This window comes from Lagenorhynchus albirostris, chromosome 7 (assembly GCF_949774975.1).
Source record: "Lagenorhynchus albirostris chromosome 7, mLagAlb1.1, whole genome shotgun sequence".
NCBI classification, from domain to species: domain Eukaryota; kingdom Metazoa; phylum Chordata; class Mammalia; order Artiodactyla; family Delphinidae; genus Lagenorhynchus; species Lagenorhynchus albirostris.
In genome coordinates this window covers 111,991,287-112,018,863 of record NC_083101.1, presented here as the reverse complement: position 1 = coordinate 112,018,863, position 27,577 = coordinate 111,991,287, and the positions used below count along the sequence as shown (strand labels likewise).

Genomic DNA, 27,577 nt, shown 5'->3' with positions numbered 1-27,577 from the left:
TTGGAAACTACTGAATAAAATACATGGAAGGCCGGTTTTACTTTTACGAATTAATTTGCACTTTTCTCTCTCTTGTCCCACTTCACAGGCTCGTCAGCTCCCCCATCTCAGCTGTCCTCTGCTGCCTGCGGGTCTCCAGTCTCCCAAAGGACCACCACCGCTTGTCCTAGAAAGGGGATCCAGGCTTGGAGCCAGCCGACTGGATTTGAGCTTTAAGGTAAGGTTTTTGTTCAAGAACTTTAGCTGCCAGAGGTATAACATGGCATTCAGATGCTGGGAAAATAATAACCATGCTGGAGATGTTTATATACACAAGGATGGTGGGAGTGATAAAGAGGTAAACTTCCTAATTCCTCAGAGGACCACATAACTTTACAAGGACTGGGTCTTGGAATGCTGGTACACTGTTCTACAGCAATAGAAAATGTGTACAGGGTGTTTACGATACTGTCCTAATGAGATCCCATTCTTGTACATATTACATGTACATGCGTAGAAAACATCTATAAGGATGGATATGAATGTTGGGGGTGAGACACCCAGTGGCTTTTACTTTATTCCTTATACTTACTGGGTTGTTTGAAAAAAATTAAGTGAGCATATATTTAATAATCAGATAGGGAAAATAAAGATCTTAAAGATGAGCAAGGAAATCATTAAAAGTATATCCTAAGTACCTCAAAGGAGTCTAGTAGATTGAAATTACGTAACTGATAAGAACGTGCTTTTGAAAGTTGTGTAGTTTCATAAAAATACAATGTAGTACCTTTTTCTCAGTCCTTAATCTCTCCTCCTTACTTAGAATTAATAGGCAGATGTTTAGGTATGTTTAGATTCAGAATTTTATTTTAAATGGATTTCTATGGCATAACATAATATCTGTGATACTCTTACTAAAAATTATGTATAACAGTCAAATACTAACAATTTTTGCAACAAGCTCTCATTACATTTTCTTCAAAATAGGAGAAGTTCACATTATATACCATTTTGAACATGATTGTTTGCTTACAAATAATTTACTGTAAAAATGTTATTTTCAAAGAAAATTTATGGGAAATGATAAAGCAACTACAAAAATCTTTACATAAAATCCAGGATAAAAATACTTTTGGGGGGTTGAAAATTTATCAACATGTATATGTGGATTATAAATATATTTCGGCAATCTGATGCATTCAAGGGCACTTTAAAAGTTGTCTAGTTAAATTACTACAGATATGACATGTTCGGTGAAACCCGATCTGTAAGTCTAACACCAACAATCATTTCTTCCTGCTAAAACATAGAAATAATTTATCTGAAGATGGAGTGTTATGAAGAGTTCGATTTCTTCATAAAGATTCCTTTATAAGTTGGGCTAATCCCTGGAAGGCCTAAAAGCGAACAGAGAGAAGAATTAATAAAATTAGGATGCCGTTTAGGAGAAGTCTGTCATAACTTGAGAAATTTAAACAAAGAGTATCCATCTTAGGTTGAGATCAGACAGTGAAAAGTCAGGATTAACCTCAGTTTTATCTGGGTCAGTTGCCATCGTGTCCACTAATGTACATAGACGGAAGCACATCAGAGGCCCAGGAAATTTTTCAATCCTTATTCCCTCCAGATCATCATTTTCTCTCAGAACTTGAATTATTTTTTTCATGTACTCTCTCACCTGCACATGCCTTCTGTATAGTTTCAGTTGTCCAGCTCTATGCATATATAACTTATGAAAAGCATATTTAGGGACATGGGTCCTTTTCATATATAAATTATGAAAAGCATATTTAGTGACATGAGAAAGCAAGTCAATCAAGAACACAGCTGGAGACAACCCATCTCCAAGGATAAGTATACACTCTTCTTACACTTCCTGGACTCTTCAGTTTATGGCTCTTCTGTGGGTTCCCGACATACAGTTCTTAGGAACTTGCTTCTTGGTTTCCTGTAATCCTGGTTAAAGCTGGACTTTGTGATTATGCAATTACTTAACTCTAATCATTCATATTATTCTATTTGACCCTTCCACCAGAGATAGAGATGGATGGCTTCATGAATTTGTACTAAGGCTCATGTTAATTCCAAGAAGGAGCGAAAGAGGTTCTCTTTGTAACTTGTTGATAATCTGCCAACACTGTTGAGCAGGTCTGAAATCTATTCGACTCCAACTTGGTCACATCATTTGTCTATAGAAGCCTGGCAACTTCTCTGAATGGTAGTTTGTGACTTTCCAACCAATACCCATTTTGCAGAAACCCAAGAAGATATCAAATAATGTTGTAATTCACAGAATAAACACAAAAAATAAATGGATATCTACTTTTACTCTAAAGAGAATATTGTACTCACCATGTCCATCTGCTCTGGAGAAGCTAAAGAGAAGGATGCTCTGAAGTAGGGGCAAGGAGCTGAACTATCAAGGTAGAAATGATATCCAGGAAGCATGAATATCTAAGAGAGTTTATGGAAAACAGGTGATGTACCATTAAAGAAAACGAAAAGAAAATATAGGTGAATCTAATCTCAGAGTGGAGGATGACTTTTAAACTTAAAAAGCAATGAAAGAAATCACAAGAGAAAAATCAATTTATATAAAATTACTGCATGTCGTACAATAAAACTAAAAGCATAGAAACCAGTGTTTATATAAATACAGGAATTCTACCTCTTCTCCATATATTATAAAGAATGCACAGAAACAGAGGAAAAACTTTAAAATGGACAAGGACAGCTTATTCAAGAAATAGAAATGGTAATAAACATGAATAAATGTTTAACATAACTAGAAAAGTAAAATAAAGCCAATGAAATATCATTTTTAAAAATATTTCATTTTTTTTAAGTTAAACTATAGTTGATTTACAATGTTGTGTTAGTTTCAGGTGTACAGCATAGTGATTCATTTATATGTATGTGTATATGTATATCTATCGATCTATCCTTTTTCATATTCTTTTCCCTTATAGGTTATTATAAAATACTGAGTATAGTTCCCTGTGCTATATAGTAGGTCCTTGTTGGTTATCTGTTTTATACATAATAGTGTATGTATGTTAATCCCAAACTCCTAATTTATCCCTTCCCCACTTTCCCGTTTGGTAACCATAAGTTTGCTTTCTATGTTTGTGGGTCTATTTCCATTTTGTAAATAAATTCATTTGTATCATTTTTTTAGATTCCACGTAAGTGATACCATATGATATCTGTCTTTCTCTGTCTGACTTACTTAGTAAGTAATATTACTAAAAGTTATACTAAAAGTATTACTGAGTAATATTCCATTGTATATATGTACCACATCTTCTTTATCTGTTCCTCTGTTGATGGACATTTAAGTTGCTTCCATGTCCTGGCTATTGTAAATAGTGCTGCAAGGAACATTGGGGTGCATGTATCTCTTTGAATTATACTTTTCTCCATATATATTCCCAGGAGTGGGATAACTGGATCATATGGTAACTCTACTTTTAGGTTCCTTATGAACCTCAATACTTTTCTCCATAGTAGCTGCACTATTGTACATTCCCACCAACAGTGTAGGAGGGTCATGTTTTCTCCACACCCTCTTCATCCTTTATTATTTGTAGACAATTTGACGATGGGCATTCTGACTGGTATGAAGTGATACTTCATTGTAGTTTTGATTTGCATTTCTCTAATAATTAGTGATATTGAGCATCTTTTCATGTGCCTGTTGGCCATCTGTATGTATTCTTTGGAGAAATGTCTTTTTAGATCTTCTGCCCAATTTTGGATTGGTTTTTTTTTTTTTTTGATATTGCGCTGTATGAGCTGTTTGTATACTTTGGAAATTAATCTCTTGTCAATTGCATCATTTGCAAATATTTCTCATTCTGTAGGTTGCCTTTTTGTTTTTTTATGCTTTCCTTTGCTGTGCAAAAGCTTTTAAGTAGGTCCCATTGTTTTATTTTTGTTTTTATTTCCATTAATCTAGGAGACAGAATGAAAAAGATATTGCTTTGATTTATGTCAAAGAGTGTTCTTCCTGTTTTGCTGTAGTTTTGTATTATCCAGTCTTACATTTAGGTCTGTATGCCATTTTCAATTTATTTTTGTTTATGGTGTTAGAGAATGTTCTAATTTCATTCTTTTACATGTACCTGTCCAGTTCTCCCAGCAACACTTACTGAAGAGACTGTCTTTTCTCCACTGTATTTTCTTGCTTCCTTTGTTGTAGATTAATTTGCGATAGGTGCATGGGTTTATTTCTGGGCTTTCTCTCCTGTTCCAGTGGTCTATATTTCTGTTTTTGTTCCAGTACCATACTGTTTTGATTACTGCAGCTTTGTAGTATAGTCTGAAGTCAGGGAATGTGACTCGTCCAGTTCCATTCTTCTTTCTCAAGACTGCTTTGGCTGTTAGGGGACTTTTGTGTTTCCATACAAATTTTAAAATTATTTGTTCTAGTTCTGTGAAAAATGACCTTGGTAATTTGATAGGGATTGCACTGAACCTGTAATTGGCCTTGGATAGTAAAGTCATTTTGACAAAATTGATTCTTCCAATCCAAGAATGTGGTGTATCTTTCCATCAGTTTGTGTTGCCTTCAATTTCTTTCATCAGCATTTTTTTTTTTTTTTTTTTTTTTTGCGGTAAGCGGGCCTCTTACTATTGTGGCCTCTCCCGTTGCGGAGCAACAGGCTCCGGACGCGCAGGCTCAGCGGCCATGGCTCACAGGCCCAACCGCTCCGCGGCACGTGGGATCTTCCCGGACCAGGGCACGAACCCGTGTCCCCTGCATCGGCAGGCGGACTGTCAACCACTGCGCCACCAGGGAAGCCCAATCATCAGCATTTTATAGGTTTCCAATTACAGGTCTTTTGCCTTTTTAGGTAGGTTTATTCCTAGGTATTTTATTCTTTTAGATGTGATGGTAAATGGGATTTTTTTCCCTTAATTTCTCTTTCTGCTCTTTTGTTGTTAGTGTATAGAAATGCAACAAATTTCTGTGTATTTATTTTGTATCATGCAACTTTACCAAATTCATTGATGAGCTCTAGTAGTTTTCTGGTAGTATCTTTAGGATTTTTCTATGTATAGCATCATCTCATCTTCAAACAGTTACAGTTTTATTTCTTCTTTTCCACTTTGGATTCCTTGTATTTCTTTTTCTTCTCTGATTGCTGTGTCTAGGTCTTCCAAAAGTTTGTTGAATAAAGGTGGCGAGTGGGGCATCCTTGTCTTGTTCCTCACCTTAGAAGAAATCCTTTCAGATTTTCACCATTGAGTATGATGTTAGCTGTGGGTTTTTCATATACAGCCTTTATTATGTTAAGGTGTGTTTCCTCTATACCCAGTTTCTGGAGAGTTTTTATCATAAATGAATGTTGCATTTTATCAGAAGCTTTTCTTCTATTGAAATGATCATATGGTTTTTATTCTTCAATTTGTTAATGTGGTATATCACATGGATTGATTTGTGGATATTGAAAAAAACTCAAAAAACACAAACATGTGGAGGCTAAACAATATGCTACTAAACAACCAATGAATCGTGGAAGAAATTAAAGAGAAAATCAAAAATACCTAGAGATAAATGAAAATGAAAACACAAGTATCTAAAACCTGTGGGATGCAGCAAAAGCAGTTCCACGAGGGAAGTTTATATCAATACAATCATACCTCAGGAAACAACAAAAATCCCAAATAAACAACTAACCTTACACCTAAAGCAACTAGAGAAAGAAGAACAAACCAAACCCATAGTTAGCAGAAGGAAAGAAATCATAAAGATCAGAGCAGAAATAAATAGAGACTAAGAAGACAGTAGAAAAGATCAATGAAACTAAAAGCTGGTTCTTTGGAAAGATAAACAAAATTGATAAACCTTGAGGCAGACTCATCAAGAAAAAAAAGGGAGGGCTTCCCTGGTGGCGCAGTGGTTGAGAGTCTGCCTGCCATTGCAGGGGACACGGGTTCGTGCTCCGGTCCGGGAAGATCCCACATGCCGCGGAGTGGCTGGGCCCGTGAGCCATGGTCTCTGAGCCTGTGCGTCTGGAGCCTGTGCTCAGCAGCGGGAGAGGCCACAACAGTGAGAGGCCCACGTACCATAAAAAAAAAAAAGAAAAAAAAAAAGGAAAAAAGGGAGATGGCCCAACTCAGTAAAATCAGAAATGAAAAGAAGAAGTTACAACCAACACCACAGAAATATAAAGGACCATAAGGGACTACTACAAGCAAGTATATACTAATAAAATGGACAACCTAGAAGAAATGGCCAAATTCTGGGAAAGGTACAACCTTCCAAACCTGAAGCAGGAAGAAAGAGAAAATATGAACAGAGAAGTTACCAGCACTGAAATTGAACCAGTGAGTTAAAAACTTCCAACAAGCAAAAGTCCAGGACCAGATGGCTTCACAGGTAAATTCTATCAAACATTTAGAGAAGAGTTAACACCTATCCTTCTGAAACTATTCCAAAAAATTGCAGAGAAAGGGACACTTCCTAACTCATTCTATGAGGCCACTATCACCCTACACCAAAATCAGACAAAGACGCCACAAGAAAAGAAAATTACAGGCCAATATAACTAATGAACATAGATGAAAAGATCCTTAACAAAATACTAGCAAACCGAATCCAATAACACATCAAAAAGATCATACACCATGATCAAGTGGGATTTATCCCAGGGATGCAAGGATTTTTCAACATCTGCAAATCAATCAGTGTTAAATACCCTTTTAGAGTTAACAAATTTGGGGGTGACCTTTCAGCCTGGAGTTGAAAGATAAGTAGGCGTAGGCCAAGCAAAAAGTAGGGGAAGAGTCTGTCAGGAAGAAGATACAGAGTGTAGTGTCCCCGAGGTGCAAAGAAAATTGGTCACTCATAGAGGTGGAAACACTTAATACATAGAGTGAAGGAATAAAAATGATAGGTAATGGTGTCAAAATGGTGGGACACCTGCTCTTCTTGGTGACTTCTGTGGCCAACAGCTTGCTGCCCCAGAGCATGTGTCTTCTGCTTCCTGTGCATGAAAACACACTGTCCGCAGCCTCTTTCTAGATGCCTGTGGCTGCGTGATTGAATCCCAGCCAGGAGAGGGGAAGTTGTGGTGCTACTTCTCGGCCTGGCCCTGAACGTCTCCCTGTGTGACCCCCCATGCCCTCAATGCTGCGGTCATCATGGATCCGTGTGTTGAAAAACTCAGAGCAAGAAGGTGGTAGGAACCTGGGTCTCTGACTCACGGCAGGAGCAGAGGAGCCTGTAGACCACATCTTTGAAAACTGTGCGTGAGTCAGAACTGGGTTGTGACTGGGTTGTGTTAAGTCTTCGAGATTGTTGTCTAGTAAAATCATGACATTCAGAACTTTAAGAAACTGCTTGTTTTTTCACGGTGTAGATCTGGCCCCTGGTTGTTGAAGTTAGGTGAGCTGGGAATGAAATGATTTGGGGGCATTCTGGCGAGAAAATTTCAAGGCCGAAGATGAGGTGGTTTTTTTTTCCTGATTAACAGTGAAATGGAAACCATAATTTCTACCAATATTGGGGAACAGTTTAGGGATGTGCCAGAAGCCAGTTTCTGTGCAGAAGGGGGGGCAGTAGTCTTGCAAGGTGACCGAAATCTGGGTTAAGAGAGTTGTGTTAAAGATAGAGGCTATTTAGAAAAGTTGACGGTCCATGCAACAGGCTATATGGAATGAATAAAAGGAACTGAAAAAAACTATAATAAAATATGAAGCCTGTATCCTTATCTCCTAGCTCAGGGATACAAACAAATAGCCACTTATCCAATATTGTGAATAATAATGGCAGTGATAACAAAGCAAAGAAAATGTAATAAAATTGATTTATTGTACTAAAATGCACTTATATGAGTTAAGTCATTTAAGTATTTATTAAGCACTTTCTATGTGCTGTTATTAACATTAAAACAATTAATAAAGCATGAGTCCTGCGGTCAGGTATGATGATTACAGGGAATGAGTGACTTTCCCAGGGGAGTGGATTGGCTCTTGGGTCCAGGCAGCCAGTTCCCAGTTCTGACCTCTAGACTGTCTCTTATGCTCTAGCACAGGAGTTTGCCAACAACAACACGATCTGTTCTTTGTACTCACTGCCTCAAGACAAAAGTGATACTAGAAACAGATCTTGGTGTTTACAAAAGAGTGACGAACATGATAAAGGAATTAATTAATGGAGAATGGTTGATTGATTTGCTAAATTGGAAAGCGACACAGAAGCATATTTAGACGTCTCAGCTTAATTAGTGCCTCTGAATGAAATCTAAGTAGACTTATGATTTAAGTATAAAAGGAGAAAAAAAAATTAGAAATCCTTGTGGGCTAATTTTAAGTGAAAAAAACAGGATATAAACTTTTCTGTGTAATTTTAATCCTGTAAAATAATTGCACAGCCATATCAGACAAACAAACCACCCGATTAAAAAATGGGCACAAGACCTGAATGTACATTTTTCCAGAGAAGACATACAGATGGCTAAAAAGCACATGAAAAGATGCTCTACATCGTTAATCATCAGGTTAATGCCAATCATTAATCATTAATCATCAATGCAAATCAAAACCACAATGAGATATCACGTCACACTTATTAAAATAGCAACCAGCAAATGGACAACAAACAACAAATGCTGGCGAGGATGCAGAGAAAAGGGAACACTTGTAAACTGTTGGTGGGAATGTAAATTGGTGAAGCATTATGGAACATTGTATGGAGGTTCCTCAAAAAACGAAAAATAGAACTACCACATGACCCAGCAATCCACTTGTGGGTATATGTCCAAAGAAAATGAAAACACTAATTAAAAAAGATACATGCTTGGGGCTTCCCTGGTGGCACAGTGGTTGAGAGTCCGCCTGCCAATGTAGGGGACACGGGTTCGTGCCCTGGTCTGGGAAGATCCCACATGCCGCGGAGCGGCAAGGCCCGTGAGCCACAGCCGCTGAGCCTGCGCGTCCGGAGCCTGTGCTCCACAACGGGAGAGGCCACAACAGTGAGAGGCCGCGTACCACAAAAAAAAAAAAAAAGATACATGCACCCCAGTGTTCATTTCAGCATTATTTATAATTGCCAAGATATGGAAACAACCTAAGTGCCCATCAACAGATGAATGGATAAAGAATATGTGATATATATATATATATATATATATATATATATAGTGATGTGATACACAGAGTTATAAAATGAATGAAATAATGCCATTTGTGACAACATGGATGGACTTGGAGGGTATTATGCTTAGTGAAATAAGTCAGAGAAAGACAAATATGCACTTATATGCAGAATCTAAAAAAATAAAATGAATAAACAAAAAGAAAGAGACACATAATAGAGACAAACTGGTGCTTACCAGTGGGAAGAGGGAAGGGGGAAGGGCACGACAGGGGTAGAGGATTAAGAGGTACAAACTATTATGTATAAAATAAAGAAGATCCAATGATATATTGTACAGCACAGGGAATATAACCAATTTTTTATAATAACTTTAAGTGGAGTCTAATTGTTAAAAATATTGAATCACTATGTTGTACACCTGAAACTAATGTAATATTGTAAAGCATTATACTTTCATAAAAAAACAATTTCATAGACAAACTACTAGATATATACAAGTTGTTCAAGAAAATATTTCACAAATGGTCATAAAATCTGGGTGGTAAAATTATGGGCTATTTAAAACATTTTCAATATGCTTTAATGAAGAATCATGTTACCATGAGTATGCTTTACTTTCCTAATCAGGAAAAAAGTCCTTTTATTTTAATACTAATGGCTTATGGTTACCAGTGGGTAAGGGGAGGAGGGTTAAATTGGGAGTTTGGGATTGACATATACAACTACTATATATAAAACAGATAACTAAGAAGGCCCTACTGTATAGCACAGGGAACTCTACTCCATACTCTGTAATGGCCTATATGGGAAAAGAATCTAAAAAAGAGTGGATATATGTATATGTATAACTGAATCTCTTTGCTGTACACCTGAAACTAACACAACATTGTAAATCAACTATACTCCAATAAAAATTTTTAAGAAATAATAAAAAATATTACTGGCTAATACTCATCAAGCATTTACTATGTGCCAGGTATGGGTCTAAGTACTTTATCCATATTTATTGCTTTCATCATCATAGCAACCCTAAGAGGGAGGGATTCTTATTATCTGCATTGTACCCAACGCCACATATAAGGGCAGGGCTGGAGCTGGGATTCACACCCAAGGACGTGCCTCCAGAGACTGTGCTCTTAGCCACTAAGCTAATCAGTAGCTGAGCTGAATGACTGTATTTCCCCTGGTTTAGACCAGGAGACTAATTCCGTAACCCAAAATCTATTCTGTTCTTAGTAAGGAGTCAATGTATCTGATAGGCAAACGTTATGCCTTGGGTTGGTGGGCAACGATAGATATCTCTTGCCATTTTATTAAGATATTACTTTAAAGAAAAAATGTAGCTTTTCTTGCTGTTTTACCTCTTTCTTAAAGGCTTTCTCTTCAATCAGTTTTCTTACATCATGAAGGCCCTTAATTTTAACCCATAAAAACATTCCAGCAGTAGGAACTTGCCATTCTGCCAAACCTACAAACAAAAGAGAAGAAATATTTCCCGAGACCATTTCTGATGATGTCAACTATATCGCTGAAATGACAAATTGCAGTAACTATAAACTAGTGTTTCCAAAAAAGTTCCTTCAGTGATAGCATTTTTAAAAATATAGTTTTATGAGTTCTGAAAATTGATGCTCTGAGTTTTATTTTAAAAAGTAAGGTGAGGGTTTGAAAGGGAGAGAGGAGACTCGTGTGTTTATGATTTTAGTGGGTCTCAGGGCAGTGCGGGAAATCCAGTGCCATGCCCACCTCCCTTCCTTAGAATTGCCCCTAAGCCGATCATGGCTCTTTCAGTTTTAGGAGCGGATTCCTCAACTCTTTCTAGAGGCTTCTAGTGTTTCAATAAATCCTATCATTTATGTAACTGTTCATAAGTCTAATGAATTGAAGTTTTTATCAGAATGTAGTTAATTATGAAAGGAGTACATAAAATTAAGAAATTCTGGTCATTGGAAGGCTTTATGCTTCATTGAACATAAGGATAGAGAAACCAAGAAGGAAGAATAATTATTTTGATTTTGATTATTACCTTTAAAAAAAAAACCTTGATGTTGATTAAAGCCTTTTTTTCAACTTCACTATAGGAAGTTGTAGAATAGTACTCTTATCAAAAAGATAGTAATTGTGTTTTTACCAGGACTACGTAGGGAAAAAGATATGAGGGAAATAAGAAGTGAATACTTTGTATTTACTGTTATTCTTGCCAAAGGCATTTTTAGTGGTGTAATTAAAGCCATGCAATTCATTTTACTTTCTTCCTTAATAGAAAATTAAATCTAAACCATTCTGAAATCAAATTAGCAATAGAAAATACTAGATAAATGAGGTTAACGATTAAAAGGCAAATTGTCTGTAATGAGAAACCTGCCTTAGATTGTACTGTTTTGTCTTTATAGAGTCAGTAAAGGAGTATGTTGTTGATTTCACAATTCCTCTTCTATTTGGAGCAAAATTTTGAAAACCTTTTGAGTACAGATATTATTTAACTTTAAGTAGGTTATTGCTGGTTGATTGTTAGACTAATTGGTCGTTTTTCTTCAAACCACAGTTACTTTGCAGCAGTCAGTTATAGTAGAAATGCGTAGAGTCGTGCCAGGGTTTGTGCTCTTACTTCTGAGATCATTCACAGGGTAACATTTTCTTGACAAGAATACTCCTGGACCCTGTTTCCTTCCCCAGGGTTATTAACAATACTCTGTGGTGTGTATCACTCACTCATATAAGGGCTACTGTTCATCCCAGGACAGGATGTAAGTTCCACTCACCACTTAACCACTTGTCTGCAGCTGCCAATAATGCATCCCTCTGCTTCCTATAGAAATCAATAACCCTAGAAGAAGAAAACAATGAAAAGGATGTGTTTGCTACATTGATTGCAGACACTAAAAGGCTCTGGAGTCCATTCTGTAAGAATCTATTTTCTATCTTGATGAAAATGTTGAGTCCTTGATGAGGAAATAGAGCGTATTTATTTGACCTGTCTGATGGTAAACATTTTTACCATTGTGGGCTTTCCATTATTTTGGAATAATTCAAAAGTGAAAATTAATAGAGAAAAGTCCATTTCTATATAAAGTATGGAACCTAAAATACAGTACCTCTCTACATGAGCCAGGAAGCCCTCTTCTCCCCATTGGTGTAGAAGCTGTGATACCAGCAGCTAAAAGGGATGAGACAGTTATAAGGTTCATCCTCTAAAATGTGTTTTTCTGCCAAACATAACAGCAAATCACTCTTGATTATGTGCAAACGACCCTAAGAAGATGCAACAACCTGCACGAAGCCTTATAGGGTCAGCGACTTATAACAACGTTGATTAATAACAATGACAACAATAATAGTAAAAATAACAAATATTTATATGGTGCTTGCTATGTGCTGGAAACTGCTGTACCATATGAATGTATTTCAGCTAAGTTGATCTTTGTAATACCCTTATGAGGCAGGTCATTATTTCCACTCTTCTGATAAAGAGAATGAGGCACAAGGTGAAATTAACTTTCCTGCAGTCACTGCTCATCACAGAGCCTGGACTTAGGTCAGACTGTCCAGCCCCAGATCCACCCACTAACTGCCGCCCTAGATGGCCTCTCTAAATATAAAACACGTACAGTCTATATATGAAGTTATACAATATATTTAGAGATTTTTGTATCCAGAATGAAAGTCCTAAATGTTCTAAATGGATAGTGAAATTTGGTTGATAACAGATAATATAGAAAAAGCCCCCAACTTGATAAAACATGGGATATCTGCACTTCGTGGAATGTATAATGTCAAAGAAATGTCCATTCTACATAAACTACCCCTTTTGCGTTCTTAGGTAGCAGTTCTGTCCTTAAGGTCTGATTCTCAAGATTGCCTTAGAGATGGGTCCAATAATTTCTCAAAGCTTGTAAAGAAATTTATACATTCTCCAAAAATAATTTTACTGTATTTTAGTTAAAATACATTCCAGCTGGTGTCTGTAGGGAGCTTAGCACATGGGCAGTGAAGGCAGACATCGGGCCACCACACGGGTTTGAACCCTTGCTCTCAGATTCCAGGACAACGAAGCTAACAGTGCATTACTTCACCAAACCTCTTCCGCCCTGTTGAGTCCAACGCAGTTTTTATGGGATTCCTGGGCTAGATGCCAGGACACAGTTGAATAAGAAGATCTCTGACCCTCAAGGAGTTTGGTCTACACTGTGAAACAGCACCAGGTCCATTCCAATCTCTTTTGCTATTTAGAGCAAACATCTGCTGTGCGTGGTCTCCTAATTCAGTCCATGCGGATCTAGAGATGCAATCAGTGATTTCTCTCTCTGCCATGTTCACTCAGTCATATTTGCCAACATCTGTTTTATTTTATGATCTGATTCAAAAAATTCCTACCTGAGTGAAAGTGCTGGTGTGCATTGTTGAAACTTCTGTGTGTAAAACAATTCTCTCGATCAAGGGCTTTGGACCAGTTATAAACCCTATTCGCAACCTGCACAAAGAGAGAAAAGGCACAGTACCAACCCTGCATTAACAATTAATACCTTGTTAGTGATTTCATGGGGAAGATAGTTGCGACCTGGGGACAAATGGACCTAGACAGTTAACCCATTCTAATAAATCAAATTCTTATTTAAAATACACATTTAAATTAAATTGTATAGTTAGAATGCATATCTGACCAGGTATTTCTAAATGTGCTCTTTCGTATATGTAACCAAAAACCTGACCAGTCCCCATTAAGCTATAGCTTAATGGCCAAGTATCTTTGACCACTCGGAAGGATTGGTAGAAAAGCCCGGTATTAATAGATAAAATCAAATGGGAATACAGGTATCTTAAATGAGAACTGTTTGCTGAGGTGCAGCCTCTGTCACCTTTAGATGCAGCCTGCAGGCACAGCCAGGGCCTTACCCAGAGGACAGGACTTTGGAAAAAGAGTCAGCTCGGATGACACGCCCATCAACATCCATGGAGAGAAAAGTCGGCGCCCAGGGCTTGAAATGGAAGAAAAATACTGTTGGTTTGGGAAGTCTGTTAGAGACCGTATCCCTACTTTGTGCAGAGACTGGGGAGGAATGGATTTGGAGAACAGTAGGACAAACATCCTTTTCCTTGTCTTCATCTCAGCCCTTTGAAATGGAGTAAGAACCAGAGATGCACGTTCTTCTATTCGTATCTGCCGATCTTCACGGCTTTTCTGCCAAATACACACACACGTCCTCGCACTTGCTCACGCTGCCACTCCCGTGAGTTTAGAGGAACCTCACACAGGACCTCCTCGTCCCAAGGCTTGAGATCCAGGATGAACAGATTTCGAGGAAGGATTCAAGAAAAACTAGTTTGGAAAAGACCAAAGCGAAGAGGGCCGTCAGCATTCAGGGCTGTTTAGGAAGAGATGCTGAGCCTTAGACCAACTAGAAACAAAACAAAGGTGCAAGGGAAGACGAGCAGTGTAGTCGGTCTGCAATGCTGAAACTTCCATATGTACTTCAAACGTAAATGCCAACAAGAAAGGGGGCCATGGTCGTGTTGAAGGTGGGCGGCAGGCAGACATGGTATTCAGGCAAACTAGATAAAAAGCCAAGAGTTCTGTTTCTTCTCCGTAGATATAGAGTGGGGACTGAGTGCATGTGTTTGTTCTGTGCAGCCCTGAGAGCAAATACAGTGTTGGATTTTGCGGAATTGGGCATTGGGAGTCTGTACCACTACTGCTGTCTCCTAGGAAACCGTGCTTGTGGACAGTGGTGTACATATATAGTGGGAAAGGATCTAAAAGCCCATGATTCTGCAGGAAAGTCCCCGACCCTAAGTGACAGGGATGGCGAGCGGGAAGCATGATGCTAGGCACGCCCCTCCTCTGCCCACCACCGCCTCATGAGCGAGCGCGGCCGTCCTTCTCCTTCCGCCTGGACACGCCTCCCAAGTCCTCCGCCCGTCAGCCACCCCCGAGAGACTGAGGTTGACACCCAAGGAGACACCCACTCCGTAACCCTGGCACGATGTCTAAGGAGCCACGGCCTGGATTTGGAGTCCAGACGACCCTCACCCTTGACTCACTCGACCCTCCACGTGCCTGGCACAGAGAGCCAGCCGCTATTCTAAAGGAAAGGAATTTCTGGAAAGAGCAGTAATACCAGAGATGAAAATGCTCGGCAGCCCGGCTAAACTCACATCAGCACAGTAACTTACAGCCACTTGTCTACTGATTGTGGGCTGAGTTGACACTGCACTTACCTTGTTGAACTGCATAAAATAGTAAGGATCGTCTTCTATGATGAGGAAGTCGTATTTTCTTGCGAGCTAAAAAAGGTTAAAGGAGCATATTTATTTCTTCAGAGCGCTCGAAGATGAAAATCACTTGGAATCATAGTTCTTTGTACTTGTTTCTGTGTAGCTTAATATGTGATTTTAGAACAGTGTTTATAGTGAAAATCTTAGGCATCATGTTCAGCTACCTAGAGGAGACTTTACAAAAGGAGCCTGCCTCCTATTTTAAAGGAATGTCTTTGTAACCTGAAATGACAAGAAGTAGGAAAGGGAAGGGACAGGTTGAAAATACAAACATAAAATAATGAAAATCAAACTTGGGGCCAATTATTAAATAGCCTCATAAAGTTTAACATCACACCAAGAGTAACATTTCCTTCATTGAAAATATCAATTAAAGGGAAAGAAAAATCTCATAGTCAACAAGAGTGTAATAGTTTCTTGAATTTAAATTCATGGTGACCCTGGCATAGATGACTTCCTTTTACTAAAAATCATCTTCCTTGAGAGCAAGGGGTAATGAGAAGGAACTTGCAGAGCACTCTTCTAAAGGGTCAGAACAAAACAAGAACACAGCCACATAGCACATTCTTTGAAAATACCTCATAGATTTCCTTTTTGCGGTTAGTTGTTAATGAGTTCCCAGCAGGGTTGTTGCCATTTGGGACAGTATAAAGAAATTTGGGGGTGTTTTTCTCGGGGTTCTTTGAATCTTCTGGTTTCCATTTGGAGAGTATTTCTCTGAGGGAGTCTGGAATAATCCCGTGCTCATCACTGGAAACATTAATCATGTTGCAGCCCAGGGGTTGCAGCTGTCCAGTACAAAGAGAAAAGAAAGCCAGAGACTCAGACTTGATACAAAATATCAGCGTCACTGGTTCTTACACTAAGGAGAATGTTATCATTTATACCCTTAAACACAAAGCTGTTACCATTTATACCCTTAAACACAAACCTGCACCCAGCTCTATGCCCACAGTGCGTTATCTTTATAATTATGGTTAGAACTGGTTCATAAAATAGGTGTTTATTAAGGAATGTTTTTTGACAAAGTAAATTAATCTTATAAAGCATCTATGGTTCTAATACATAAAATAGTTATAAGCAGAGGTGATACTCAAAATATTGGACAGGTGGTGTAGCATGGGCACATCAGATACAGAGCAGGCTGGAATGGGGTCCTGGAGGCCCCCTACCATGCTGGCATTGGCTCTGTACTATGGGGTGTTCAGGTTGGTCTTAGGAGAGGGACCAGGGGAGCCAGGGTGGTGCTGGGGCACCAAGGAGCGTCAGGGCAGTGGCTCACCAAGGCATGTGGATAGTATACTGTACCAATTGCAAAGGCTTAAGTCACAGATAGTGGCCTTGTTTATAGACATTGTTTTATGAAAGGTTTGTGTTTTTATGTTTTATGTCTGTGGACAAACATAAAGAAAAAAATCGGAACTTAATAAGTAACAAGCAAAGGAAATCATCAACGAATGGAAAGACAACCTACAGAATGGAGAAGCTATTTGCAAACAATGGAACCGACAAGGAAATATACAGACAGCTCATACAGCTCAATATCAAAAAAAACCCAAACAACCCAGTCCAAAATTGGGCAGAAGATCTAAATAGACATTTCTCCAAAGAAGACATGCGATGGCCAACAGGCACATGAAAAGATGCTGAATGTTACTAATTATTAGAGAAATGCAAATGAAAACTGCAATGATGTACCACCTCACACCGGTCAGAATGGCCATCATCAAAAAGTCTACGAATAATAAATGCTGGAGAGGGTGTGGAGGAAAGGGAACTCTCCTACACTGTTGGTGGGAATGTAAATTGGTGCAGCCACTATGGAGAACAGTATGGAGGTTCACCTTATGATCCAGCAGTCCCCTTCCTGGTCATATATCTGGAGAAAGCCATACTTCTAAAAGACACATGCACCCCAATGTTCATTGCAGCAGCATTTACAATAGCCAAGACATGGAAGCAACCTAAGTGTCCATGGACAGATGAATGGATAAAGATGTGGTATGTATATGTATATATGTGTATACATATATATATATACACACACACACACATATATACACAACAGAATATTAGCCATAAAAAGATTGAAATAATGCCATTTTCTGCAACATGGATGGATCTAGAGATTATCATAGTAAGTGAAGTAAGTCAAATGGAGAAATACAAATATCATATAATATTGCCTATATATGGAATCTAATAAAATGATACAAATGAACCTATTTACAAAACAAATAGACACACACAGACATAGAAAACAAACTTCTGGCTACAAAGGGAAAGAGGAGTGGAGGGATAAATTAGGCGTTAGGGATTAACATATACACAGTACTATATATAAAATAGGTAACCAACAAGAACCTATTGTATAGCACAGGGAACTATACTCAGTATCTTGTAATAACCTATAATGGAAAAGAATCTGAAAGTTATACATATATATGTATAACTGAATCACTTTGGTGTACATCTGAAATGAACACAACATTGTAAATCAAGTACAATATATTTCAATAAAAATTAAAAAAAATAGCAGTAACTGAGTGAAGTTCTCAGAAAAAATATTTTCAAAGGATAAGCAAACACTTTTCTTAGCAGTCAAATGTAGAATTATGCACTGAGAATAATCCAGACCCCACTTATGGTAAATTTAAAAGGTCTTAGACTTAGAAATCACATAAACATGCAATAAAAGAAGTCAATATTGGACCATGAAATAAACACACATGAACCGTCGGCATATTCCCTCACAGCCTGGCATTGGTCTCTGTTTGGATGTGTGAAAACGTGTGTGTATGTGTGCTGTTTACATAGACAAAAATTTTATATTTATAGGCATTGTGTAATCTTATGACTTACGAGTTTAGGAAAATAATTAACAATTAGTATCCAGTCACTAAGAAAAGGTAATTACTTTATTTTAGTTTTTTAAATTACGGCAAAATAACAAAAATTCGCCATTTTAAAGTGTGAGACTCAGTGGCATTAATTACGTTCACAATGTGTGCATCCATCATCACTAATTTCCAGAATCTTTTCATCACTCCAAACAGACCCCCTGTGCCATTAAGCAATAACTCCCCACTTCCCCCTCCCTCAGCCCCTGGTAACCACTAAGCAACTTTCCTTCTTTATGAGTTTGCCTATTTCAGATATTTTGTACAAGTGGAATCATACAATACGTGTCCTTTTGTGTCTGGCTTCTTTCACTTGACATAGTGCTTTCAAGGTTTATCCATGTTGTAGCAGGTGTCAGAACTTTCTTCCTTCTTCTGGCTGAATAATATTCCATTGTGTGAATGGACCACATTTTATTCATGCATTGATGTACACTTGGGCTGCTCCATGTTTTGGCTATTGTGAATAATGCTGCTATGAACGTTTATGTTTCTGTTTGAGCCCCAGTTTTCAAATCTTTTTGGGTACATACTAGGAGTGGAATTTGTGTGTCCACAGTAATTCTATGTTTAATTTTTTGAGGCACTGATAAACTGTTTTCCACAGGGGCTGCACCATTTTACATTTCCACCAGCAATGTACTGCGGTTCCAATTTCTCTACATATTCACCATTACTTGCTCTATTCCATTAAAAAAATAATAGTCATCCTAGTAGGTGTGAAGTAGTATCTCACTATGGTTTTGACTTTCATTTCTCTAATGACTAGTGATGTTGTGCAGCTTTTCATATACTTACTGGCCATTTATATATCTTCTTTGCAGAAATGTCTATTCAAGTCCTTTGTCTATTTTTATTATTATTATTATTATTTTTTACGGTACGCGGGCCTCTCACTGTTGTGGCCTCTCCCGTTGCGGAGCACAGGCTCCGGACGCGCAGGCTCAGCGGCCATGGCTCACGGGCCCAGCCGCTCCGCGGCATGTGGGATCTTCCCGGACCGGGGCACAAACCCGCGTCCCCTGCATCGGCAGGCGGACTCTCAACCACTGCACCACCAGGGAAGTCCCCTTGTCTATTTTTAAATTAATATCTTTGTATTTTAATTGTAGGAGGTCTTTATATACTCTGGATATTGAACTCTTACCATATATATATGATTTGCATGTATTTTCTCCCACTCTGTAGGCTGTTTTTTCACTTTCTTCATAATGTCCTTTGACGCTCAAAAGAGTTTAATTTTTGATGAAGTCCAGTTTATCTGTATTTTTGTTGTTGCTTGTATTTTTGTTGTTATATCTAAGAATAGTGCCAAATCCAAGGTCAAGAAGATTTGCCTTATGTTTTCTTCTAAGAGTTTATAGTTTTAGCTCTTAATTTAAACGTTTGATCCATTTTGAGTTACATCTTTATATGGCATGAGGTGAGGGTCCAATTTCTTTCTTTTGCACGTGGAAACACAGTTATCCCAGCGAAATTTGGAAGAGACTTTTTTTTTTCCTGTTGAATGGTTTTGGTACCCTTGTCAAAATCAGTTGGTCACAGCTGTATGGTTTATTTCTGAACGCTCAATTCTATCCCATTGGGATATGTATCTATCCTTAATGCCAGTACCAGCCGGTTTTGATTACTGCAGATTAAGGCAGTTGGTTTTGAAATTGGGAACTGAGAATCTTCTAACTTTGCAGTTTTTCAAGATTGGTTTGCCTATTTGGACCCTTTCCAATCCCAAATGAATTTGAGGATTGGCTTTTATATTTCTGTAAAAAAGGCTATTGGAATTTTGGTAGGGATTGCATGGAATCTGTAAATTGCTGTGGTAGTATTGACACCTGAACAGTATTAAGTCTTCCAACCCAGGAGAAGGTGATGCCTTTCGGTTTATTGGCATCTCCTTTAATTTCTTCCAGCAATGTTTTTTAGTTTTTTTTTTTTTTTTTGCGGTACGCGGGCCTCTCACTGCTGTGGCCTCTCCCGCCGCGGAGCACAGGCTCCGGACGCGCAGGCTCAGCGGCCATGACTCACGGGCCCAGCTGCTCCGCGGCACGCGGGATCCTCCCAGACCAGGGCCCGAACCCACGTCCCCTGCATCGGCAGGCGGACTCCCAACCACTGCGCCACCAGGGAAGCCCTGTTTTTTAGTTTTTAATGAGGAAGTCTTTCACCCATTTTGTTAGATTTATTCCCAGATATTTTATTCTATTGGATGCTATTACAAATGGAATTTTCTTAATTTCCTTTTCAGATTGTTCATTAGAAAAGCAATGTTTATAACATATTTTTACCCCTACTTGGGAGTGTTGAGGGAATATGCCTTTCATCAAGACTAGCTAATTGCTTTCTATATATATTCATTTTTCACAAAGATAATATTAAATTTTAAAAAAAGATAATCCATGAAGTTAGATTCAGTAGAGCATAGCGGTCATCTCATTAAATCCCCTACTCTAAGCTGGAATTACTTTGCTAGCATTTATGTCAGGTGGCCATTGAGAGTTACTCTGAGCCCCTGCAGTGATGGCCAGTGCTTTACTCCTCAGAGAACTGGTAAGGCTGATGGTTAGACAGTTGTTACATTGAGTTGAACCTGTTTCCCTGTAGTTTCCCCCCTTTGGTTCAAGTTCTATGAACCTGAGGATATGCACAGACAAATCTAACTTCTCTGTCACATGGCTAGCTTTAATGTACTTGAGGACAATTCTCATGCCCCTGTGGAGTCTTCTCTCTCTGCGGAAAAGAGCATAGTTCCTAAAACAATTCAACCTATGGTATTATTTCCATCTCTTTGTTCACTCTGGTCGCTTTTCTCCGACTGTGCTCCAGCCTGTATTCACATCGACCCAAAAGTATTGTGCCCCCGACAGTGGTGTGTTCTGACCAGGGCACAGCAGAGCAGGTGATGCGACTCCTCATTCTGGATATTAGAGTCCTGTTAATTAACACTGGAGAGGAAAGTCCTGATCGTACCATGTTACTGTACAGTTATCCTACACTGACATATGGCCATCCTTACGCATGTGGTCATACAGGTGGTAGTGAAAACATGTCTTTGTAAATTAAGTCACATTTCAGGTGGAATATTAACAAATCTGGACATGATTTTGCACAACCCAATTTTAGCAACCTCTACATTTAGACTTTGTAAGGAGAAATGTATAAAGCAGAGGGTACATTTCACATATTTTGCATATATTAATGATTCTCCTGTTTAAGAAGAAAGATGCTATTTTGTGTTTCAGTGGACAGAGAATTCTCAAGGTGCAGTGGTTTCTTATTTGTTATAAGAAAAGAGAGTTGCCTTTTGTAGACATGTGTACTCACAGCATGAATTGTTCCTGAATAAATAGGTTCATTTACGAGGATATTATCTCCAGGATTAACGATCATTTCAAATACCTAACAAAAGAAGCATAGGTTTGCTTCGTTAGTCTGGTTTCCAGTCTTAGAAAACACCTCCCCCCCCTTTTTTTTTTAGTTTGGGCTCACTAGGATTCTAGAGAAGGAGTTGGCAAGTTTTCTGTAACTTGCCAGATGGGATGTGAGCCCTGGTGTCTCCATTGCAACTACTCATCTCTGCCTCTATGGTGAGAAAGCTGTAGACAATACGTCAGCCGATGGTGTGGCTGAGTTCCAATAAAACTCTATTTACAGAATCAGACAAGGGCTGGCTTGGCTCTCAAGCCACAGTTTGCAAACCTCCGTTCTGGGTTTAAAAAATATATATATATACACATAACTGGTTTGGCTCCTAAAATTTATTTATTCCTTTTCTGAAAAATTTAAAAATATTTGCTATAAGCCAGGCCTGTGTAAAGGATGGAGATAAATGATGAGCCTAAAGGCATGGTTTTTACCCTCACGGAGATACTAGTCCACCATTCTGATTAATCTTATACGAGTCACAGAATCACTCTTTCCTGCCCTGTGATGTTTCACAATCCCCAGGTCAAGCCTCTCCTCCCTATTATTTTAACAACCTAGAGCTCTTGATAAACAGCATGGCCATTATACATTGGGACAGAAGATTGGACTTTTGTTTCCTGATTTGGTCTAGGATATTCCATTTACTTTTCCTTATGAGCTTTTTGCATTTTATGACAGTGTCATCCTCTGACAAGTTTCTAATTGATTCAGGATTTACAGGACCTCCTAGGACCAAACAGATCACTGGGTGGCTTGTGTATTATTATCCATGGATCAGATGAAAACCTTATCACATACATTGGGACATGAGAAAGTCATATATCCTAAATGAGGAGGGAGGGCTGTTTATTATCTGAGACACGGACACCTAAAATAATATCCATCCTGGAGAACAAAGTGAGAGAAATATTAAACTGGATTCCCAGGAGGCCTCTGGAACAAGCATGGCTATAAGCCAGTGAGTTACTGATGCATTTGGCCATCTATGCTCTCTTCCTCTTTGATATGACTGATGTTGCAACAGACAAAGAAGAAACTTTCTTCTGCATCTTTCTGGAAAGAAAAATGCACATAATGTCCCTTCCTAAGAAAAGAATTTCACTGAAAAGAACTTTTTTGTCCTACTAGTCTGGAGCATCACAAATGTTTCTCTTCAAGAAAAAAAATCAAACAGCAGCTAATCCTTTTATTTTTCCTAATTCAGTCCAAGAAGGGGGAGGAGAATTATAAAGTCTTACTTTAATACCCTATTCTGTAAAAATAATTTAATTGAAATTCATTAAAACTAACTGGATTATAACATTCATATTTACATAAGAAAGAAGAGCAAGAAAGCTACTCTGGTTTGAGATAAACAAGAGTCATACTTTCATCTAGATGTGAGGACTGAATGTAGAGCTTCCTTATCCAGGACTAATTATTCATGAAAAAGAAAAGAAACAAATAGATGAAACTGAGAACCATATATGCAGTCTCTTTATCTGGGGACCCCCCCCAGTGGTGGTTACCTCTGTGGAGTTCCTGGAACCCAGGAGAGAGGCAGAGAGAGAGAGAGAGACAGAGAGAAGGAGAGAGAGAAAGTAACCCAGAGGAGAAGTCAGCCACAGACACAGACATATACGTAGACGTGGAGAAGCACAGCCAAGAGGGAGTCAGGGTACAAGGGGCAGCCGGCACAGACGATGACACCAGCAGACACACAAAGGAATGACGTTTCATCTCAGGAGTATCAGGATACACCCTCAAAGGATTTAAAAGTAATACACTGAAATGTTATAGCCACAAGCAAAACTGAAATTTAGCCTGAATCTCTGAGTCAGATGAAAGTAAGCAGCGCTCACTAAGCTGCAGGTAGGGGTTGAGTTCTCCCTGAATGGGAATCTTGTCCTAATGACTCAGAGCTCCGGGTCAATGATGATGGGATCTCTGTTTAAGAGAAATCAGGTTGCAAATGAAGCAACTGACAAAGGATTAATCTCCAAAATATACAAGCAGCTCAATATCAAAAAAACAAACAATCCAAAAATGGGCAGAAGACCTAAATAGACATTTTTCCAAAGAACACATACAGATGGCCAAGAAGCACATGAAGAGATGCTCAACGTCACTAATCATTAGAGAAATGCAAATCAAAACCACAGTGAGTTATCACCTCACACCATTCAGAATGGCCATCATCAAAAAATCTACAAATAATAAACGTCAGAGAGGGTGTGGAGAAAAGGGAACCCTCTTGCACTGTTGGTGGGAATGTAAATTGATACAGTCACTATGGAGAACAGTATGGAGGTTCCTTAAAAAACTAGAAATAGAACTACCATACGACCCAGCAATCCCACTACTGGGAATATAACCTGAGAAAACTGTAATTCAAAAAGGAACATGTACCACAATGTTCACTGCAGCACTGTTTACAATAGCCAGAATATGGAAGCAACCTAAATGTCCATCGACAAAGGAATGGATGAAGAAGATGTGGCATATATATACAATGGAATATTACTCAGTCATAAAGAGGAACAAAATTGAGTTATTTGTAGTGAGGTGGGTGGACCTAGAGTCTGTCATATAGAGTGAAGTAAGTCAGAAAGAGAAAAATAAATACCGTATGCTAATGCATATATATGGAATCTAAAAAAACCGGTACTGATGAACCTAGTGGCAGGGCAGGAATAAAGATGCAGATGTAGAGAACAGACTTGAAGACCCAGAGTGGGGAAGGGGAAGCTGGGATGAGGTGAGAAAGTGTTATGGACATATATACACTACCAAATGTAAAATAAATAGCTAGTAGGAAGCTGCTGCATAGCACAGGGATATCAGCTCGGTGCTTTGTGACCACCTAGAGGGGTGGGATAGGGAGGGTGGGAGGGAGGCTCAAGAGGGAGGGGATATGGGGATATATGTATGCATATGGCTGATTGACTGTTGTACAGCAGAAACTAACACAACATTGTAAAGCAATTATACTCCAATAAAGATGTGAAAAAAAGAAAGAGAAATCAGGTTGGTGAATGTCTTTACGTTCCATGTATGATTCTAGGTAAAGACAAGGAAGACTTTGTAGGCCACAAAACATGATGCTCTGTGGCTAAGGGAGAGATGGCTGTATGGGTGAACGTAGTATTGGATTCTTCCCGCGGGTGCCCTTCCTTCCAGTCTTACCTTACAGAGACCTTCTTGGCTGCCACAGGTGACACACATGTCCATTTGTCCTTGGCTGGGTGGATAATGGATGGTGGGAGGATTATGCAATTTTACTTGTAACCGTTTTAGCCAGGATAACAGCTCTGGGAGGCTAAAGCATAAAATGCACGTAAAAATTGACAGTAGTGAAAGTCATAATAATAGTAGACAGGAACTAGATGGTGGCTTTATAGCAGGCACTGTAAAGGTCCTCAAATGCTTTTTGCCGATAGTAATATCTTTACTTTAAAGACAAGGGAACAGACTTAGAGATTAAGAAATCCACATAAAGTTAATCAGTTGGTGATTAAAAGAGCTTTCTCATTCCAAAGCCTGTACTTTTTCTTTTACATTAGAGCTCTCACTGCGTAATTCATTTTTTGTTTCCCTTAGGGAGATTTCTGTAGGATACCTAGAAGTGCAGGTTCAGTAAGTTCTTTGCATCATGGAAAGAAAAGCCTAGGTATACATTATATACAATACAATTTTTATGCACCCAACATGCATTATTCTTCAATCACAGAGCAAACAGGCTTTAATAAAGTATAATTCATAGACACTCTGCAAGTTACCCTTTATCACTGGAAGACCAGCTAAGGAAAGCCTTAGAATATGTGTTCCAGTTTGCCTTTATGAAATTAAATACATCTGAACTGAGGGCAACATGCTTACATAGCTGCCTGTTTAGAAAGGGAACATAATCATTAAAAAATTTCCCCAGGGGCTTCCCTGGTGGCGCAGTGGTTGAGAGTCCGCCTGCCGATGCGGGGGACACGGGTTCGTGCCCCGGTCCGGGAAGATCCCACGTGCCGCGGAGCGGCTGGGCCTGTGAGCCACGGCTGCTGAGCCTGCGTGTCCGGAGCCTGTGCTCCGCGGCGGGAGAGGCCACAGCAGTGAGAGGCCCGCGTACCACAAAAAAAAAAAAAAAAAAAAAAAAAAAATTTCCCCAGGACCTAAACTGGCTGCTTGCTGGGTCATCCTTTTCCTCCTTTCTCCTACCCTGCTTCTTCACCAAGCTATATTCTCTTTCTTTTCCCAGTCTCAGATCAAATGGAACCACCTTCCTAAAACCTCTCCCTCCCCTAGTCGTATAAGGTTGAGAACAGTCCCTGGCCTCTTAGGCATTCAGTATCATTGCTGCAATTACTTTTTCTTCTAAAACTCTTCCCCAAACCTTCCTCACTGCTGAATACCCAGTTAAAAAACGCACACGTCACTCTATCAGCGGGCTGTAGAATATTGCTCATGAAAATGAACCAACAAGGTTACATTATCTACTGATCAGTACCCAGCACTCTGAGAATACTGCAGTGCTCTCTTCATCATCTCTTCATCAAATTGGATGGTCTCTCCGTTGTCTATGGTGATAACCGCAGACTTGAAAGGGAACGTGTTGGGGTTTGGTGCTCCAGTCGCCAGGGAGAGGACAGATTTCGATGACTTGCCCAATATCTCAGCTACAACAAATAAGGAGGAGAAGCAACACTTTCAATGAAGACCTTCCTAAACAGAGATGGTTCAGCATGCTGCATTAAAGTCAGTAAAACTTTAAAGTGTAACGATTTCTAGTGATAGAATGCTAGTCCGAAAGAAACACAGAAGATGCCTTTTTTGTGGGCCGACCTCACCGGTGGAGGAACTAAGGAATAGACACGTGCATCTAAGAAGGCGGAGTGATCAGGCAGACAAGCCAAGGGTCACAGTAAGAGAAGACGGGCTTCCACTCGGCCCGTCCGTGCCCGGCTCCGCGCGCACCCCTCTCTCTCCGGCGAACCCGCCCTCCCCACTCCGCACGCGTCCGCACGCTGAGCCGAACCCCGACTCTTGTGCCCGGAAGAGCCCTCTGGAGCCTAAGCAGGACGTGTCCACAGCGGCCTGCCCTCTCTCTACTGCTGATGGCCCACACTCGTGCCCGTTCCAGCGCGCCTTCTGTGCCAGGTCTGCGCAGAGCCGGGCTCAGGCCGCCCGGAGCAGCTCTGCGGGGACCGCCCCCTCCAGTGGGAGAGCAGGGCCCGCACTCACCCATGACTCGAAGGGCGGAAGGCTTTCTGGCCGCGCTCACAGCCGTGATGAACCGTGTGTAATTCATTCTCCGATTCCAAGCGGCAAGCCCCGCCTTACGTGGTTGAAGCCTGGGAAAACCAAGGATCCGCGTCAATCCTGCCCCCTAATCCCTGCCCTGGAAAGGCCACCTCTGCTGTCCCCCGCGTGTGGTCTGGCGCGCGGAGCCAGGAGAGGCCGCCGAAGGCCCGGCTGGTGGCCGCGCGAGAGCCTGGTTAGGATCCGGCCTGGCGCGTAGCAGGACTGGCAAAGTCCACTGGCAAGTTAGCTTGCGTACCCCTCCCACCCCACTCCCTTTGGTACCTCCCCGTGCCGCGCCCCTCCATCCCAGCCCCGCCCGCCCCGCCCCTCGATCCCGGCCACGCCCCTGACACGCCCCTCCATCCTGCCCCCGCCCTCGTGTGCCTTTAGCCCGTCCAGCTCGTGACCGCCTGTCCTGCTGGGGACCTAACCACGCGCCTGCAGCCTGCTCTCTTTGTTGGCGCAGGCAGTGCGGGAGGCCGCATTTAATGATTTACCACTGGGTGTTTTGCACAAGGTACTTAATCTTTCTGGGCATCAGTTTGCTCACAGGGCTGTGGGCAGGATGAAATCAGGGAATCTCAGACACTCCTCAGCACAGTGACTTGATCTTACAAAAGCCTTCAGT

At 40.0% G+C, this 27,577-nt stretch overlaps 1 protein-coding gene across 1 annotated transcript; it reads right to left on the bottom strand.

Annotated features, from left to right (window-relative positions):
• Positions 1-869: 869 nt before the first annotated feature.
• On the bottom strand, positions 870-27,164 carry LOC132523064 (kynurenine/alpha-aminoadipate aminotransferase, mitochondrial-like). Its single transcript, XM_060153633.1, has 13 exons — positions 26,890-27,164; positions 26,156-26,324; positions 24,847-24,979; positions 21,580-21,654; positions 15,937-16,146; positions 15,302-15,367; positions 13,979-14,061; positions 13,460-13,556; positions 12,181-12,242; positions 11,848-11,912; positions 10,447-10,553; positions 2,332-2,433; positions 870-1,376 (listed from the first exon to the last, which is right to left on the bottom strand). Exons 1-13 carry the CDS (start codon positions 26,954-26,956, stop codon positions 1,335-1,337), a joined length of 1,278 nt encoding a protein of 425 aa, XP_060009616.1. The 5' UTR covers positions 26,957-27,164; the 3' UTR covers positions 870-1,334.
• Between the last annotated feature and the right edge of the window lie 413 nt (positions 27,165-27,577).

Excerpts from the sequence above, each read along its gene's own strand:
- LOC132523064 (XM_060153633.1), bottom strand. The coding sequence starts at position 26,956 with ATGAATTACACACGGTTCATCACGGCTGTGAGCGCGGCCAGAAAGCCT. Across the intron at positions 26,325-26,889 it reads TTCCGCCCTTCGAGTCATGG|CTGAGATATTGGGCAAGTCA; the intron begins GTGAGTGCGGGC and ends TATTTGTTGTAG. Across the intron at positions 12,243-13,459 it reads ACACCAGCACTTTCACTCAG|CTGCTGGTATCACAGCTTCT; the intron begins GTAGGAATTTTT and ends CATCCCTTTTAG.